At 47.0% G+C, this 17,359-nt stretch overlaps 1 protein-coding gene across 1 annotated transcript in view; it reads left to right on the top strand.

Moving 5' to 3' along the window:
• AMDHD2 (amidohydrolase domain containing 2) overlaps positions 1-16,502 on the top strand; it is a 296,791-nt gene extending 280,289 nt beyond the window's left edge. Inside the window, exons 10-11 of the mRNA XM_069646953.1 lie at positions 13,874-13,975; positions 15,417-16,502. Of these exons, the coding sequence (XP_069503054.1) occupies positions 13,874-13,975; positions 15,417-15,505 (191 nt within the window). The 3' untranslated portion in view covers positions 15,506-16,502. The remainder of the gene's footprint in view (positions 1-13,873; positions 13,976-15,416) is intronic.
• The last annotated feature ends 857 nt before the right edge of the window (positions 16,503-17,359 follow it).

Raw genomic sequence — 17,359 nt, forward strand, 5'->3', positions numbered from 1 at the left:
ATGGAACGGATGCCCTTTGAATTCTGTCCTTCCTGCAATTAGAAATGTCCATGAAAAGATGTACAGTGAGTGTGTAACAGTTGTCTTCCATGCGATCACGCCGAATGGCGATTCCTGCAAGCTTTTGAAGCCGGAAACGCTTAAAGACAGGAGCACCTGCGGTCGGCGACTTACACCATACAGGCCGAATCCCATTTCCCCACTGTCACATTTGAGTTGGATGAGCAAGACATTGGCAGCTACGGCTCCATTTTGGAGTCCGAAGAAGTGCTGAAGGAGTCTGCTGACTACTGCATGTCTTTCCCCTGCACCCAGGAAGCTCTGCTATTGGGAAGTCTGCTGGCGAAAAGGGCACACACACGTGCACTCATGAAAGCACACAACCCCTAGCCAACCTTTGACAGGATCATCGAAAGGAGCTTCATCGGCAACCAAACTTTTGTCAAAAGTGTTGTCGAAAGCGATTGAACCCATTTGTTGCCACGCTTACTACATGGCTTTAAGCCCAAAGAAAAATCAGCTCCTTCACATTAACTGCCTATTCCGATACGTCAAAACTGCCATCGAAACATACATCCAAACATGAAGACAAGCATGCCATTCCTAGACCAGAGGCACCTACACAACTGTCTAGGGCCCCTGTCACTACACCAGTAACCTTCTGCATATACGGTGGCTACTGATACTATCCAAGTCCCTGCAGGGTAACCAATATATAAATCCAGAGGAAATTGTATTTCCTCTTTCTGGAGCCCCTTGAACAGGTACTAGGACAAAAGAAAAATTTGAGAAACTATGGATAGGGTTTCTGAATTTGTGTCCTTAATGGAAAAGTACCCAATTAAAAAGAAATCTCTTTTTATAGAGGAGTGTGCCACCTACCAAGAATCCCATGTATCACTCTCCACCACAGGTTGCTTCTGCAGACACCTCAAATATTTTTCAAGACGATCAGGGTGATCTGTACTTTATCCCAGACAAAGGGGATGATGCTTTGGTGGTGGGTGCCCTGACCAATGTGCACCTGGACTTCTGCAGCAGCCAGCTGTTTGGTATCCCGCTTAAACAAATTCAAAGACTCCAAAAAGCACAAAATGCAGCAGTAAGATTGATCTTTAAGCCAGGTAGAACTGCAAATGTCTCGCCATATCGTCACGCTCTACATTGTCTGGCAGTGGAAGACCGCATTAGCTTCAAGGTAGCCTGCATCAACGGCCTTGCCCCAGTATACTTAAGGGAACTGATTCAACCATATCAGCTCATAAGACACTTGCGATCTAGTGATTGTCATCTTTTGTCTATCCCTCATTCCGTGTACACATCAAGGAGAGATGGAAGATTTGCTGTCTTCGGTCCAAAACTATGGAATTCACTTCCTTTAGAAATAAGGACCATTGAATCATTAACTCAGATTCGTAAGGTCCTGAAGACTTTTTTGTTTAGATAGACCTCCTCTGTCTATCCTCCTGGTCTGGTTTGCCTCGCCTTTTGGGCTGGACTATGCTTTACATTCATGTTTTTCCAACTGCGCCACTATACGGTTTGTTCTGTAATGTGTGCGATACAAATGTATAAATCAAATAAAAAATGCTAAAATTATTTGGCAAGAGGACACTCATCCGGGGACTTGGCCAGCAACTCCTACTGATACTCTCGATGAGCTGGATGTTGTTTTTGCCAATTACGACCCTCTGGAGCAACCAAGATACTCTTCTCCCATCGACGATCAACACCTCTTTAATCATTTACTAAAATGGCAGTAGGGCATTTTCAGATACAGACTCTGAAAACTGTCCCTGATCCTGAATTTGTAGACATCCTGAAAGAAAAAAAAGCTGTTATCCAGTCTATCCACCGCCTCAACTTTATTAATAAAAGGATTGCTCCTTCCCTTCTTACACCTTAGCTCACACAGGCAGTTAATCCACATGTGGAGAACATTTTCAAACCTGCTCCAACTGACACGCTATATATCTGGGCTCATATAACGCCTGACTGGCTGGTAGTTACGACCATTAGGAAGAGAGCTGGAGTGCAACTTTCTTTCCAATACAGAGGCACCTCCAGACAAGGAAAGTAAAAAACGTTACGCTTTAGGCAAGAGAGTCACTGCTTCAGCCGCTTACTCGGCATGCATTTCCAATAATGCGACGCTGTTAGCAACCTATGTTCAGTGGGGGTTGCTCTAAAATAACGTCTCTGAGCCAACCAAGTCCCGACTTACTACTTAACATCATTAAAGAGTGTAGGCAAGTTACCAATAATATTTTGAAGAATACCTTGTACTCCGCAGAAACAGCAGGCTGGGTCCTTGCACAGGGAACTTTATTAAAGAGGCACTCTTCGTTGCGCAACTCTGGATTCAAACCAGGGACTAGGGCCACCTTAATTGACAAGCCCATTGAATAATCCATCTTGTTTGGCAAGGCTGTGGGGTGAGGCTTTAGAAACATTTAAGAAGGAACACACAGTATATTTTCTAATAAGCTGTATGTCCAAGGCAGAGTTTTCAACACCTGTCGTTCATTTCGGAACCAAGCCTTCTCCAGCCCCACCCATTCAGGGTTTTCACCAGGGTCTTCTTCCTGATACCCACTCCAGGGTACACAATCTACCTATCAAATCTAACAATAGCGAGGTTTTAGACGAGGCAACAGTAGAGGTTAGGAGTGCAGCCTCTTTAGGCTTCCCTGCCAGCAAATGACTTTCACATCAAGGTTCTCTCCCATGCTTCTCCAGTAGGTGGTAGAATATCATTCACCCATGCATGAGAGGAGATAACCTCAGATCAGTTGGTGCTGACTACCGTCGCAGATGGATACTCTACTAAAGGTCTACTAAAACCCAGTTACCATCCACCTATGATCAGAAGGTTGTCGCAAGAACATCAGCTCATCCTGCAAGTGGCGGTCGAAACTTTACTGCAGAACGAAGCCATAAAACTCGTCCCCTTTCTACAGGTAAACAAGGGTATTTATTCAGTATACTTTCTTGGACCCAAAATTGACTTAACTATGCACCCTGTATTAGATCTGCATCCTGCAAACAAGTACTTCAAGCCACATAAATTCAGGATGACTACAACGCAGGAGGTAATATTCTCAAAAAAGGAGATTACATGGTAACATTGGACATGAAAGATACATACTTTCATATTTCAACGTTGCCAGCGCACAGGAAGTTTGTAAGGTTCAAAGTGGCGAACACTCATTGTCAGTTCTAAGTGATTCCATTCGGCATAGTGTTGACCAAGGTTTTGGTAGTGGTGGCGGCCCACCTTCGTAGAACATCCATTCCATTGTATCCATATCTAGACGGCTGGCTAATAAACAGAGATGCACCTCAACCATGTTACAAAAACGCCTAAGATACCACCAACCCACTGTTTCAGTTAGGGTTCTTAATAAGAACAAATCAAGTGTTGTGCCCAGTCAAATAAAACAATGTCTTGCAGCGTTAATTCGGACAGAAGACAGTCTTGTCTTCCCTTCCAATGAGAGGGTCCAAAATGTGCTATTCCAAATTCCACAACAAATATAGCCGATCGTCAGATAACCATACGCAAGGCAATGTGCCTGCTCGGAATTATGGGTTCCTGCATTTACCTGGTACCTACCTAGTGTTCAAGGGAAAACTTTCTCAAGGAGAAATCTTTCACCACACCAGCAATAGAGGCCACTCTTACCACAGACACTTCCCTCTCAGGTTGGGGCGCACATCATCTCCATCATACAGAGCACAGCGTGTGGACTCTGAACACTAGCAAACAAGCACCTCAACCTGTTGGCGCTTCTACCAGTGTTCAAAGCTCTAAAAGCCTTTCGAGACTAGTTACAAGGGGGAGAGTGTTCTAGCCCTAACAGACAGCATTACAGCCATGTTTTATATAAACAAACAGGGTTGGACATACTCTCCAGGTCTGTCCAAACTAGCCCAGAGCATATGGAACTGGGCGCTGAGACACAACATGTTCTTCCGGTCTAAACATGTTCCTCCTGTCTAAACATGTTCCACAGGAACATAATCTTCCAGCAGATGTCCTCAGCTGAAACGTACAAATTCCCGTAGAACACGAATGGCAGTTGCACACCAACATTTTGTGGGGCCATCCACATATCGACCTCTTTGCAAAACTGGAGAACACGGAATGCGCAGACTTCGCCCCTAGGTATCCCCAAACAGGATCCAAGGGGAACACCCTGTGGATGAAATGGTCAGGAAAATGTGCTTACGCTTTTCACCCCGACTCCTTATCCTAATAACACGAACGTGGGCCGGGCAGACATGGTTCCAACACCATCCATGTCCTCAAACTTCAAACTTAGCAGCTTGGCTCCTAAATTCATAGTGTTTGGGCATTTAAATCTACCTCAGGGGAGGGGGAGTGCTGTTGCGTGATCGGCAGAATGGCGGCCATCGTGTGAGCTCCGTGAGTGAGGTGAGATCCTTGGCACAATATCAGCATGAAATTAAGCGTTCTTGGCGTTTAAATACCTGAGAAGCATTATAAAAGGTGTAGGCACAACTTGCCCCAAGGGCGAACCGATTCCTGCAGCGCCGGCTCAAAAATCAAGCCGCGAGGTGTGGCGGGCCCAAGCAATGCGTGCTGGCCGCAACGAGCCGCCAGTTGCCAAGAGGTCTCCCCAGCTGGGGTAAAGACGGTGCCTGTTATCCGGACAGGAGCCCGCCGCCACAAACACTTGGTGGGGGGGGAGGGGCTAGGGAAGGGGTGTGAGTGTGGATGAGTGGAGGAGGGGTCCGTCGGCCCACCTCCTGTGTGTCCATTATTCGCAGTGGGCTGTGGCTGCGCCCACTGTGCATTGTGCTCACTGGTGAGTGGGGGACAGTGCCGAGCTGAGGAGGACCCGTCTTGTGCCCCGGGGTGTGCAGTGCCAGCCGCGTGGGATGTGGAGGTCGCCAGGCTTCCGCCGCCACCCGAGGGACGCAGGCAGTGGGCGTAAGCTCGGATAGGAGGAGACGACTTCTACGACACATGCAGAGGCTTTCACCTGCACTGAACACGCTGCTTTGAAGCACCCAAGCACTCTACCTCTTTGTGCTCTTGCTGGTGGCTGAAGGAGCAGGTGGGTCGGGTCCAGAGGCACTGTTGAACAGCTGTCTCCTTCTCCCCCCAACGCTTACATTGCTTCTACTCCCTTCCCCAAGTAGCAATCATACCCTGGCTTGTGAGCCCGGGTCACGGGAGTGGGGGAAGATGTGAGCTGCTGCCTCCATGTTACTGTGCAGAAGAAGGTCTGAAATGGCAATCTAGAAGGGGACTTTCATTCGACGCCTGGGACAGGAATTGATTATTGTTGCCTGCAGCAAAGGTGACTCATCGCATTGTTTCAACACACATGGGTTGGTGGCCCTGCTGCTTATGTGGGTAACGCTTTCTTTTCGCCCCGAGATGTGGGGGCTGTCTGACTTCATCTTGGTGGTGCGGATTGTGGGGGGTAGCATGACCCTGTGACCTGCCGCTTACCTGCTCCCCTTCCACCTCCCTCCAACTTGCATCGCTGTCGCCGGCACGCTGCAATGTAATGTCTTTGCCAAGTGGACACAAATACTAGGGACCACAGCGCACACTGGGGAACAGCTGGGAGCAGTGTGAGCGTGCAGTGACTATGAAGTGTGCTAGAAGAAGTAGTTAAGATTGGTAACCATTTGAGGAGACCCGACTGAACAGTTGAGCCTTGGCCGCGTGGCATAGTTGGCGGCTGCTCTGTCTGGGTGCACTGCAACTCGACTTACCTCGTAACACATCGCTCATCGAGCTGCAAGTTGTAAAGGAGGGCTTAAAGGTGCAGCACTATGCCTAAGGGTGCTGGCCCCAATAAGAGTGGCACGATGGACAAATTTGCTAAACCTACCTCTAGGCAGGCATAAACAGTATGCAAGGGGGCAAGTAACCAGGAATTGACAGCCACAATCCCGTCGTCACTTCCCGTCAACCTCCAGGGAGTTATGGCCATCATGCAGCAGGGATTTGCCTCCATCAACGACAAGCTAGATGGTATCACTATCAATGTTACCACGATTCGGGCTCAGCTGGAGAAAGCTATGCAACAAATCACAGAGACGGAGACGTCGATCAGCACAGTGGAGGATGCCATAACAGCACTAAAAGGGACAGTGACGACCATGGCAAAAGATCTAGGCAGCATTAAGATGAAGTGTGCGGATTTGGAGGCGAGATCAATGTTTGCATCATAGGAGCACCTGAGGATGCCCTGAAGGGCCCTATGGATACAACAGTAGAGGAGTTACTGAAAGATCTGCTGGGGGACCCGCCGATGGCGAAACCTAAACCGGGTGGGTTCCCCCGGCCAATAATTGTGCACCTAATGAACTACAGAGACAGAGATCTAGTTTTGAGGACCGTGTGGGAGAAGCAGGACCTGAAGATGGGCTCCAGTGTGGTCCATATATTTCCGGATTACATGCTTGCAGTACAGCAGGAGCGATGCACGTTTGTGGGGGTTAAAAGGCTTCTTAGGGAGCGCAGAATTCCCTATGCTATGTTGTATCCTGCTACACTGTGGCTACAGTTTAAGAACAAGACTTACCTCTTTACGTTCCCTGAAGAGGCTACAACATTTGTAGAGGCCACTTAACATTTGAAATATTTGTGTATCGCACCTGTAACTATGCAAATTAAGATGTGTTAATGGTAATGTTCCTTGATTTATGGTTCAAGTCTAGCCGAGACGGAACATTACACGTGCTGGGGTCTCCACTCGCCATGGTAGCAGTCGCCCCTAATGCGAGTGCACATTTTTGTTGGGCAGCGTGGGAGGTTTTAGAGGTAGAGGGATGAGCATGGCCAAAGTTTGGGGCACTATGAGGGAGGGATACGGGGGTGGTGGGTGTCGGGGTGAAACCATTAAAAACGCACAGGTTAGACATTACATATTTTGCGGTCTGGACAGGAGTTGGTGCAGGGGTGTGTGGAATTTTCAGGGATACATGAAAGAAGATGGCAGGAAACAATCCAGCTAATGTTAAGTTACTGAGTTGGAACATGCGGGGCTTGGGCATCCCTATGAAGATGCGTAAAGTTATGGCATACGTTGCTAGACAGGGGACCACGTTTATGTTTTTACAAGAAACGCACCTGCTAGAGCATCAGGCATGTAAGGTCGCCCCTAGTTGACTTCATAACTTACTCCACTGGAGCACGGAGGGTCATGATCCTTGTGCACCGGTCACTGCCATTTATTCATTATGTGACAGGTTTGTGATTGTTCATGGAAAGTTAGGGAGCGTGGAAGTACTCTTGATGAGCGTATATGGGCCAAATGTAGATCACTCTGAGTTTTATGATACCTTATTTCAAAAATGTGCCAGGTACCCCACTGCTTGAGTAATCTCTGGCGGAGACTTCAATATGATACTTGATGTACATCTAGATCGCACATCCTCCACACCCATATCCCTAACAAATGCAGCATGTATTATACACACACACATTGAGGATTTGGGATTGAAAGATGTGTGGCGCACACTCCAAAGCGCTTTTACTTTCTATTCATCATTGCACGATATGCATTCAAGTATTGATTACCGGCTGACATCCCATAGGTTTGGTAAATTATGTGACTGAGTGCCCCATGTTGCCCAGAATTCTGTTCGATCACTCCCCAGTGCTGCTCTCATTGAGCCTTCCAGGTGGCACGGCCCAGCGACCACAGTGGTGCTTCAAGGCTACAACCCTAATGGACCCTGTCTTCTGGTCCAGTATGGCGCAACATATACATAGCTACTTTGAGAACAGCGAAGGGTCAGTAATCACGCAAGCTATTCTCTGGCAGGCATTCAAGGTATATATGAGGGTAGTTGCAATGTCTACTGAGTTCGGGGTGTTACGCGACATTAGGAGGGAATTAAAAAGATGCGAGGAGGCATTAGCACGGCTGCAAGCAGACTACGGTGGGAGCCCCACACCGCAGATCAGCAAGGATAATGAGGCTCATTTAGATAAATATAGGGATGCAGCGGATAGAGTGTTATGGTACTTTGACAAACCAGCAGCAGCGTGTCGATATGGGGAGCAGAAGAGGCCAGGGAAACTGCTAGCGCAGACGGTCCGCTGTGAGCGGGGTAGCCCTCGAATCCTGTGCATTGCCAGGGCGGACAGAATGTTGGTCAATAAAATAGAAGAGGTGAGTGAGGTGTTTTATGATTTTTATAAGAACCTGTACTCCCCTCACACAGGAGGCAAGGACCAGACTAGTTAAGCAGCCCAAGAATACAGTATTATATAATAGAGCCATGCCAATTTGCGATGCAACCTTCCTGGGGCCATTGAGGGACAGGGTACTGGCAGCAAATTGGCACAGGGTAGGTGTGCTGAAATTGGGAGACTTATTCCACGAAGGGGTATTTGTAACTTGAGATATGATTAAATCATATGTGGGGGCGCACCCCTCTTCAGAACCTTCAATATTGTCGCCTTTGTTCAGCAGTTGCAGCAACGTGGTCCAAGTTCCCCTGGGAGCCGGCATCTCATCCGAGTCGCAACTACATACTGACCTCAGATGCAACAAAGAAGTCTGCTTCAGCACTATAAATTAGCACACGTGGCTAGGGGGGTACACACATTGGACATTAATGGGGACTCAGATAAGGACCTGGGAGTCACTTTTATTGAGACACATTGGTTGCAAATATGTAGACTTACAAGACAGATATCATTAAACTCTAGATACAGGCTAATAAACTTTAAGATACTAAATAGAGTGTGTTTTACCCCAGCCCACCTCAAGAAAATGTGCCCCAACTCTGATGGGAAATGCCCCCGTTGTGGAGTGTGGGACGCTGATATAATACATATGTTCTGGTCCTGTCGGGCATTATCGGAATATTGGGACAAGGTATGTAGAGCGCTAGAAGAGATGGTAGACCAGCCCGTGACATGGGAACACTCAACATGTATATTAGGATGCGTGTATAAATTGAAACCATTGAAGCGCAAATTGGTAAATATTGGTCTATTATTGGGGCTATCCTGATGAGATGGAAGAGTAAAGCGGACCCCACTATTGAGAACTGGCTCAATGATATGACCTGGGCAAATGATAAAGAGGAAGTATATGCTAGCTTGGTAACGCTGGCCAGTCAACCGAGAGACACATGGTGTGGCTTCCGACAATATTTGGTGAATAAACGTATGGGGTAAGAAGATGATGTAACTGTAACGTAAAATAATGTATATAAGGTGCTGAAGTCAACGGTGGTTGCATGTGTTACCTCTCCGTGCCATTCATTTTATGGAAACGTATGGTTTTGTAATGTTATATTCCTATGCAAGTTAAATTAAGTTTAAAAAAAATCTACATCAAAGATCTATGGAGGCAGGCAAACCTAATACTAGACACTGCTATTTCAATAAATGGAAACGCGCTGTCATTTGATGTAGATTCACGTAGCATCAGTCCTATTGACTGCACACCTTCTCACATTGTTCAATGCCTATTTTTAGATTCAGGGTTAGTCTTTAGTTCCCTAAGAGAGCATCTAGCTGCTCTTTCTGCTTAGAACACCTCTCAAAAGAAAGTCTCCTGGTGAAAAGTCCCTGTCATTAAAGCCTTTATTTAAGGGGTCAAAAGATTATACTTTCCAATTTCAAATCCAACTCCTGGATGGGACTTGAATGTGGCCCTTACTAAACTTCTGGGCTCTCCTTTTGAGCCAATATATAAAACCAGTCTAACTTATAAGACTGCTTTTCTCGTGGCCATTACATCTACAAGGAGGGAAAGTGAACTGCTCGAACTCTCAGTTGAAGATCCGTTTGTAACCATTCACAAGGGAAAGTGGTTTATGCACACACCCACGCTTCTCTCCTAAATTCGTCTCCAAGTTCCATGTCAATCAGTCTATAGAACCTTCTGGCTTTGATTGATTGATATGTTGGCCTCCGAGGGCTGCTCAGTTTGCCATGGTGCCACAGCATACACAAAGCACCTGATTGGCTGCATTTCTTCTTTTCTGCCCAATCACAAGCCGGCAGGTGAGGAAGTCCACACTACCGTGACACTGCATTAATTTCAACCAAGTGACACCAGCAGATGCGTGCAACATGGTCCTTAGCATGCACCATCTACCTGCACTATGCTGAACCACAGGCTCCATCGGGGCCTTTGAGCCAGGGACACAACAACACATGCCCTCGCTTTTGCGTGGTGGACAGTTTGGCACTCATTGCAGACTGCACCCGTACCTTCCCCTACCCAGTCACTTTTGCTACATTCCTTGTACTATCTGAGCTTTTTCAGATCAGGGATCGCTCTGCTTGCAGCATTCGCACCGAGGAATGCGCTTTGGCAGCATTAGGCCCCCTTGATTACCGTGAACAGCCACTGACGCCCAAGGGCGTCCTGCCACCTTCAGGATTCACCATCCCTCCTCCGAACATATGCCCTACAGCACGTCATCACAGCAACGGCATTGGGTTGCTACAACAGCCTAACGCGAGCGAACCGAACACGCATGCGCGGGACCATACACACTGATCCCACCGACATGCGCATTCGCTCTGCAGCACAGCTCAATCCTGTATGCAGACCCACAGCGACCGAGCTGCTGTTACAACGCTCCTGTTTCAATTTGTCTATCAGAGCGTTTCATGGACCCATCTCGAGGTAAGCAGCTGTCGCACCGGAGCACTCTACCTCACGGACCGTACTGGATCCATATGTCATCCAGGCCGCAATGTTGACTTCTTTCTCTGCCCGCTCTCCCGCCCTTTGCAGGAAACGCCATTTGGAGCTGGGAACGAGACAGAGGCTACGGCATTGATGCCGGTAGAAGCCCTCCCACCATTCCACTCGCATACCAAGCACAGGAACTCTGCCACTGCGCAAGCACCTAAGGTATGCTGAGTTATCAGCCACATTTTAGCTCTGCTTCTAGACAACAACAGCAGGATCCTAGCCAATATACTCTCCCTTGCCCAGCTCCACTATTAAGACTTGGTTTTCCTATACAGGACGACGGCCAAGTTCGTTACCCTCCTGCTCTCCCTTGAAGCAACACTTCCGTGCCGCTGAATATTGCCACGGCAATGGAAGGGTATTTCCAGCCCCAGCCCTCCCCCTAGGACTTCCAACATGGAGCCAGAGAGGTGCAGGGTGGAGATGACTGAGGGGCCAGAGAGGTGGTAGAAAGCAGAATGGCCGGGCTGGTAGAAGGAGGTGGAGGCAGAGAGATGGTAGATGGCAGAGGAGCCAGAATAGTAGGGATGGAGGTGGAGGAGGAGCCAGAATGGTAGAGGAAGGAGGAGCCAGAGAAGTGGTAGCAGGAATAGTAGGCGAAGGAAGGAAGTTGATGAGACGAGGGAGGCACTATCAAATAGTAGGAGGTTGGGCTGAGGCCACTGGACCATGATGGTACCATTTAGATAGATGCTAATGATTACTCTGGAGTACTGGAATCATGCAAAGAGGACCTCCCATCGGGTGCCACCATTAATGGGTGAATAGGAAGGAGAGAGAAGAGCGACCATATGAAGGGTCCATAGGTTGCTGAAGGAACGACAGAAGATGTTGGTGAGCGTCTCTCTGGAGGAAGCACTGACAAAATTGTCAGCGATGGGAAGGCATGGGTTGGAGACCAGAGTATCCTTCTTAAGCTTCTTCCTACCAGTCTTAGTGAGAAGAGTAGGATAGGAGATAGAAAAACAGTTAGAGAAGATGGGGGAAATAGAGAGCACCACAGTTGGTGTGATAGAGGGAGGAGAGGGCAGGGGAGAGAGCGAGAATCGAAAGGAACACTGCACAGAACTACGCATCACAGGGTGCACTGGAATGGGATAAGGATGAAGGGGTGGAGACAAGCGGAAAACAGGCTACAACAGAGCACAGAGAACAACTAAACAAGGCCGCAGCAAGCAGTGAGAAACAGCAGTGGGAGCCACCTCAGAACACCATAGGGATGATGGAAAGGCCTGGAAGGCAACAGTAGTGAAATACAGAAAAGAGGGGCAACCAAGAGAAGAGGAGAAAGGGCTAGTGGGTAAAGCATACCATGTGAAGCACACCCAGGAACACTTGCCTAGAGGAAGAAAAATGCAAGCGTATGCAAAAAACAGAGACAGAGCCATTACAATCACCTAGAGTGCAAAAATACATTAATTGCTGGGGTAATGCAGAAACAGTGAAGGGGGGCAGAATATTCACATAGAGGGAAAAATGCAGGAGAAATACAAAAAAAACAGTTCCGAGATGCAGAAAACAAAGTACGGCTACCCGGGAGATGGCCAGCCTAATGAATGCGTGGAGACAGTGCAGTACAAGAATCGCATTGAAAAGGAAGTACGCGTGAGGTAGGGCAGTTTGGTAGGACGCAGTAATGGCTGCGCCCTCCGTTTGCACCTTTCTTACCTTGCGGTAGCTGCTGGTGGATGGCTGCGCTGCATGATCTCACTCTTCGTTCCGATCTCTTCGTCGCCAAACACCTGCTTTGTCTAACACCGCAGCCTTGCCCTGTGAAGCGCGGACATAGCAATGAGTGCTACGTATCGTCGGGCAGCGTCTCCTGCGCACCCGCGTCACTGAACACTGCAGCCTTGTCCTGCAAGGGCTTTGCCGCAGAGGATCCGATACTTGGTTCTTAAAGGCTCGGAAGCGTGGATGTAGTGATGCTTGCTACATATCGTCAAGCAGCATCTCCTGGGCACCTGCTTCACTCAACACAGCAGCCTTGTCCTGCGAGGACTTTCTTCTAAAACCCTACAAATTCAGCAGGGAGAAGCCTTTATGCATTAGGTGTCGGAAGAGCTGTAATGTATTACCTAAATAAAAACTAAACCACTACGGAAAACAGACAAGTTCTTTGTTTCCATAGCGACTGGAAGGGGCCCTGTCTCAAAGTCGACTATTTCGAAATGAATTGTGAAATGCATCCAAATGTGTTATTCTCTTTGAAAGAACTTTACCTTTTACGCCCAGAACGCACACGACTCGAGGCACAGGCGCTACTTTTGCTTTCATTTGAAATGTACCTTTAGATGCCTTTTGCAAGGCAGCTACCTGGAGTTCTATTCACACCTATTTACAGCATTACTGCTTAGAAACACAGTCTAAGAACGATTCACAGGTGGGTCAGGCGGTGTTAAAACCTCTTTTTGCTGCTGTACTTTCTAAATTGCCCACCACCATATCCTGGTACTATTTGCACTGTAATCATATTTTTGAATGCTTGTATCTGCTTAGATTGACGTGCCCCCCCACCCTTCCTCCCCTCTTACATCTTCTTTATCTTTGTACTCACGCATCACTTAATGCTCCCTCCTGTCAGAAACAAAACAATTGGAGGGACCTCGACGCGTGAAGAATCATGGGTACAATACATGTCACACAGGGATAGTATTACAAGCACGCCCAGTTGATATCCCTTTTCGAAACTCGAAAACAAGAATGCAATACTCTGCACCTACCACTAGATGTCGGCCTATGCACAGCATGTGAATATAGGCAGATGTAAGCATCAGAAATATGATTAATGTAAGTAATGTATGTCATATAGTTCCAGTGGAGAAAGCAAACCCCATTCACAAAATGAAATGTCAAGCTACAGCAGGTTCTCTGAATAGGAAATTGAAGGAAATGAGTGCTGAAAGTGGGATTTTACAATCTGCCAGTGTCACATAGGTCCCATCTCAATAGAGCGACTTAGAATTACATGGACTAATTATAAATAGGTGCCAAGTTTCCGTCGTGGGTAGTATAACTATTTGATTAATATTGTAGCTAGGCACCTGCAAAGTAAAGACTGACTAGTTATACTGTCTTGGTGTTGGGTTCATGTGACTGGACAAGAAGCTATGTTTTGTCTTTGTTCATGCGGTTACATGTTTGTCTCCTCATAGATTGTTCGATAGAGGCAGCATTGGAAGCGGCATCCCTACACCCCGCCCAGGTGCTTGGCATCGAACAGAGGAAGGGTACACTTAACTTTGGCACAGATGCAGGTAAACATGCTTTCTCTCCCAATCCGGCCTTTACTGTCTTGATTTTCCATCACCAAAAAGCACAGCCTGTATTGCACCTCCATTTGCCCCTTCCACCACCAGGCAACCCTTCCACATAAAATCAAGAATTAGATCTCGCTTTCCAAGGGGCATTCTTCCCCATCTCCCAATCCGCTCTCTAACATTTTAAATATAATCGGTTTTCAGTCACCATTCTATATTCTGCTTAATAGCCTACCAGCAACTGTTCAAAGTCGGGGCAGTGCTCCCTTTTCTCATTATAGGTGCGGCAATGCCTCCTTGTTTAGGCTCAGGTGATGAACACTAGGGCGGTTCCCCTTCCAGCAAACCTGCAAGCACACACCACCTAATGTACTGCTTTTTTCACCCTTCAACCCACTCCCAATGCTGACCCTTGCTGCCACAGCCATAGCGCATTTTAACTACCAATGTTATTCTACAGCTGTTCTCATCTCCCTATTTGTCCATTGCTCCATTCATCTCCAAGCTTGGTTTTCACCAAGTAAACAGCCCAAACTAAATGAAAATACATATATAAAGTAAAATGAATGTAAATCCCTTTTTTAGGCAATTCACTTCATCTGTCTGATAAACCCATGTTCTCCTTGGTGGATTTAAGCAACCCTAAATGGGGCGGGTAATTTAACAGAGCAGCCATGTTTTTCACGCAAAACAACACCACTCTAATCAGGTTGCATTGGCTCCCACTAGAAGCCACACATGCTATTCAAACCAGCATGTAGCTGGCACAAGGCAATCTACCAAATGCAACCCGTGTCCGTGGCAAAACAGCCACTCTTCGATGGCCCAATGCTAACCAAAAGCAAATGGACCCTCTGACCCATTCCCAGCCTTTCAGTAAAACAAGAGCAGGACTATGTCCTTCTCATGAAATTCTTTACTCACCTGCAACTCCCAGCCAACCCGCATGCTCATCTGCTACACTTGAAATGCTCCCGTGTGCTGAAACTACTTCCACTCCTGACCAGCCAGCCAGGAATCGCGTCCATCCCACTCATCTTCCAGTTATCAGCAGAGTCTGCAGACCTAGACCTATATCCGGCACTACAGGAAGTTAAAGAGCATGTGAACAGCCACTGCTATTTGCACAATGGGGAAACTGGACATACCCACACCCTCTTCCACCCCTTGCCATAATCCACTATCCTACAGCACTATACAATTAGGGGCTGGCTTGCACTGTTAAAAACGTTCTATTAAATATCATGAATCAAAAGGTGTAGAATCTGCAGTCTTCATTCATTCAGAGCAGGGATCTGCCGAATAGATATGTTGGGGTGCTGTCTGCGGCAGGTGGGAGTTGTAGTCCAAAACCTCTAGCTTGCCAGGGGTTGCAAACCCCTGCTCTAGAGTGTGAGCTTTGCCTTCTTTAACTCCTTCTTTCCCTTGTTTCCTGCAGATTTCGTGTTGCTGGACAGCACCCTGCATGTGAGAGCAACATTCATTGCTGGGACCCAGGTATGGGGGAGCGAGATGTTCCCCATGTAATTCCACCAAACAGGAAGGGAAAGAAACACCATTCTGTTGACAGGACTCCTGAAAGAACTCCCTCTGTGTGCCTCTTTTTTAGCATGACTGATGCTGGGCTCACTGAGAGAGCCAGTCTGAGAGTGTCTCTGGTCCTCCTGAGGAGAAGCAGGCACGTTGGACTATCGTTCTGCTCGTCACTCTTCAAATCTTGGTGCATTCGGATGCAGCTAATCCCAGCAATGAAGACTGTCCCCAGCATAGATGCGTGTGGGCCATGGATGTGCAAGTCGGGTTTTGCAAAAAGGAAGCGCAACCCAAATGTGGAAAATGACAATTAGCAAACCAGTTTGGAAGTCTGGTTGGCTATCAAAGGGAAGGTAGCCTGTTGCCTCTAGACTCTGCACGGTTCTATGCAAGCAATAATGTATGAACATGTGCGACTGCCATTTCCATAAATGTGAATGTGTGTCATAACTCCAGATTGCCCCTAAATCATGCAGCTGCATTTGCAATCTGGAGACGCAGCTATGTTTGTATAGCTGTGCCGTGCTAGGCCGTGGATGCGAGTTATAATGCCCACTGTTGGATTTGGAACTTGGGAAACTGCTTTAGGCACAAAACAGTAAAAAGATGTTTGGAAACAAAACCTCATAAAATGCTTAAGAAAAAGGTAAACGAAAATGTCTTGCACCGAGTACTCGACAGCGTGATGGGGACCATAGGAAACGGGAAGATGTTCCACTCACAAGGCACTGCACTTCCGAGTGGCTCTCCCCCTACTTGAATCTATTACTGATTGTATCCGGAAACCAGTGCATCTAGCAGAAATCGGGAGTTGTATCTTTGAATGAAGAAAAAACAATTGTGTTCTGCTCAGTGTGTAGTCTTGCAAAGGACACACAAGCAGTGCTGTAGTTTGTTTAAAGAAAAGTGTACTTGTGAAATTTCAGTCAATATAAATCATTTATACATCAGTTATACAAAATTGTCCTTATAATACAAGAAAAAAAATAAATCAATTAATCTTCAGAAGACAATCGGGGAACTTCGGTTTATATAGCTCACATGCAGGTCTCTCATGAATTCAAACCAATAGATGTCAACAATGTTAGAAATTACTCTTTCAAGGCTCCTTTCAATTACGATCATAAGGGAAGACAATACACATTTCACCTATGATCCTCATCCGTATCGTCAGAGGTCAGAGGATTACTTAAAATAATATATTGGTAGCGACACTATATGTCCATAGTTCTTGACCTAGATGGCATCTTTTCACAGTAAACTTCTGTCATGAAATTACAAAAGACAAAGTCCCTCAGCCTGTCAGAATTGCTGGTCGCAGGCCCAGTGTGTTCGCTCCAAGCAAACGTGTGTCCTGTCCAAACTAGCACTATACCAGCATGACACATATTGTGCCTTTGCCACAAGGTTGTGTCATTTGAGGTCTGTAAAGTTTACGACCTTCAAACCCCCTCAGAGAAAAGGTGGACCAATACCTCCCCCTTGACTTTGGGTATTTTCTAGCCCAGGCTATCCTCAACGAAAAGGAACATATCTGGTAAACAAATGATTTGAGCAAAACAGACAATGAAAGTAAGCTTTAGAAACAAATCCAAAACATTGTCAAAACTACCATTTCAATTAAGGAAGTGTCAAGTGTTCCCATTCATCAAAAGCCGCTATTTCCCACCATCTGTCCACCTGTTCTCCCAACCTTATCACATTCCGACAACTTAAACTCTGCAAAGAGGCTTCTAGTCCGACATGCATTGGTCCTTAAATAGCGCTATCCTCCTGCCATCTCAGTCCCATCTCCAGCGCAGACCAGGACCCAACCTTTTGTAGGCAGTGAGCGATGTTTGTGTACCA

The sequence above is a fragment of the Ambystoma mexicanum genome, chromosome 2q, assembly GCF_040938575.1.
Source record: "Ambystoma mexicanum isolate Mex_15411 chromosome 2q, UKY_AmexF1_1, whole genome shotgun sequence".
NCBI classification, from domain to species: domain Eukaryota; kingdom Metazoa; phylum Chordata; class Amphibia; order Caudata; family Ambystomatidae; genus Ambystoma; species Ambystoma mexicanum.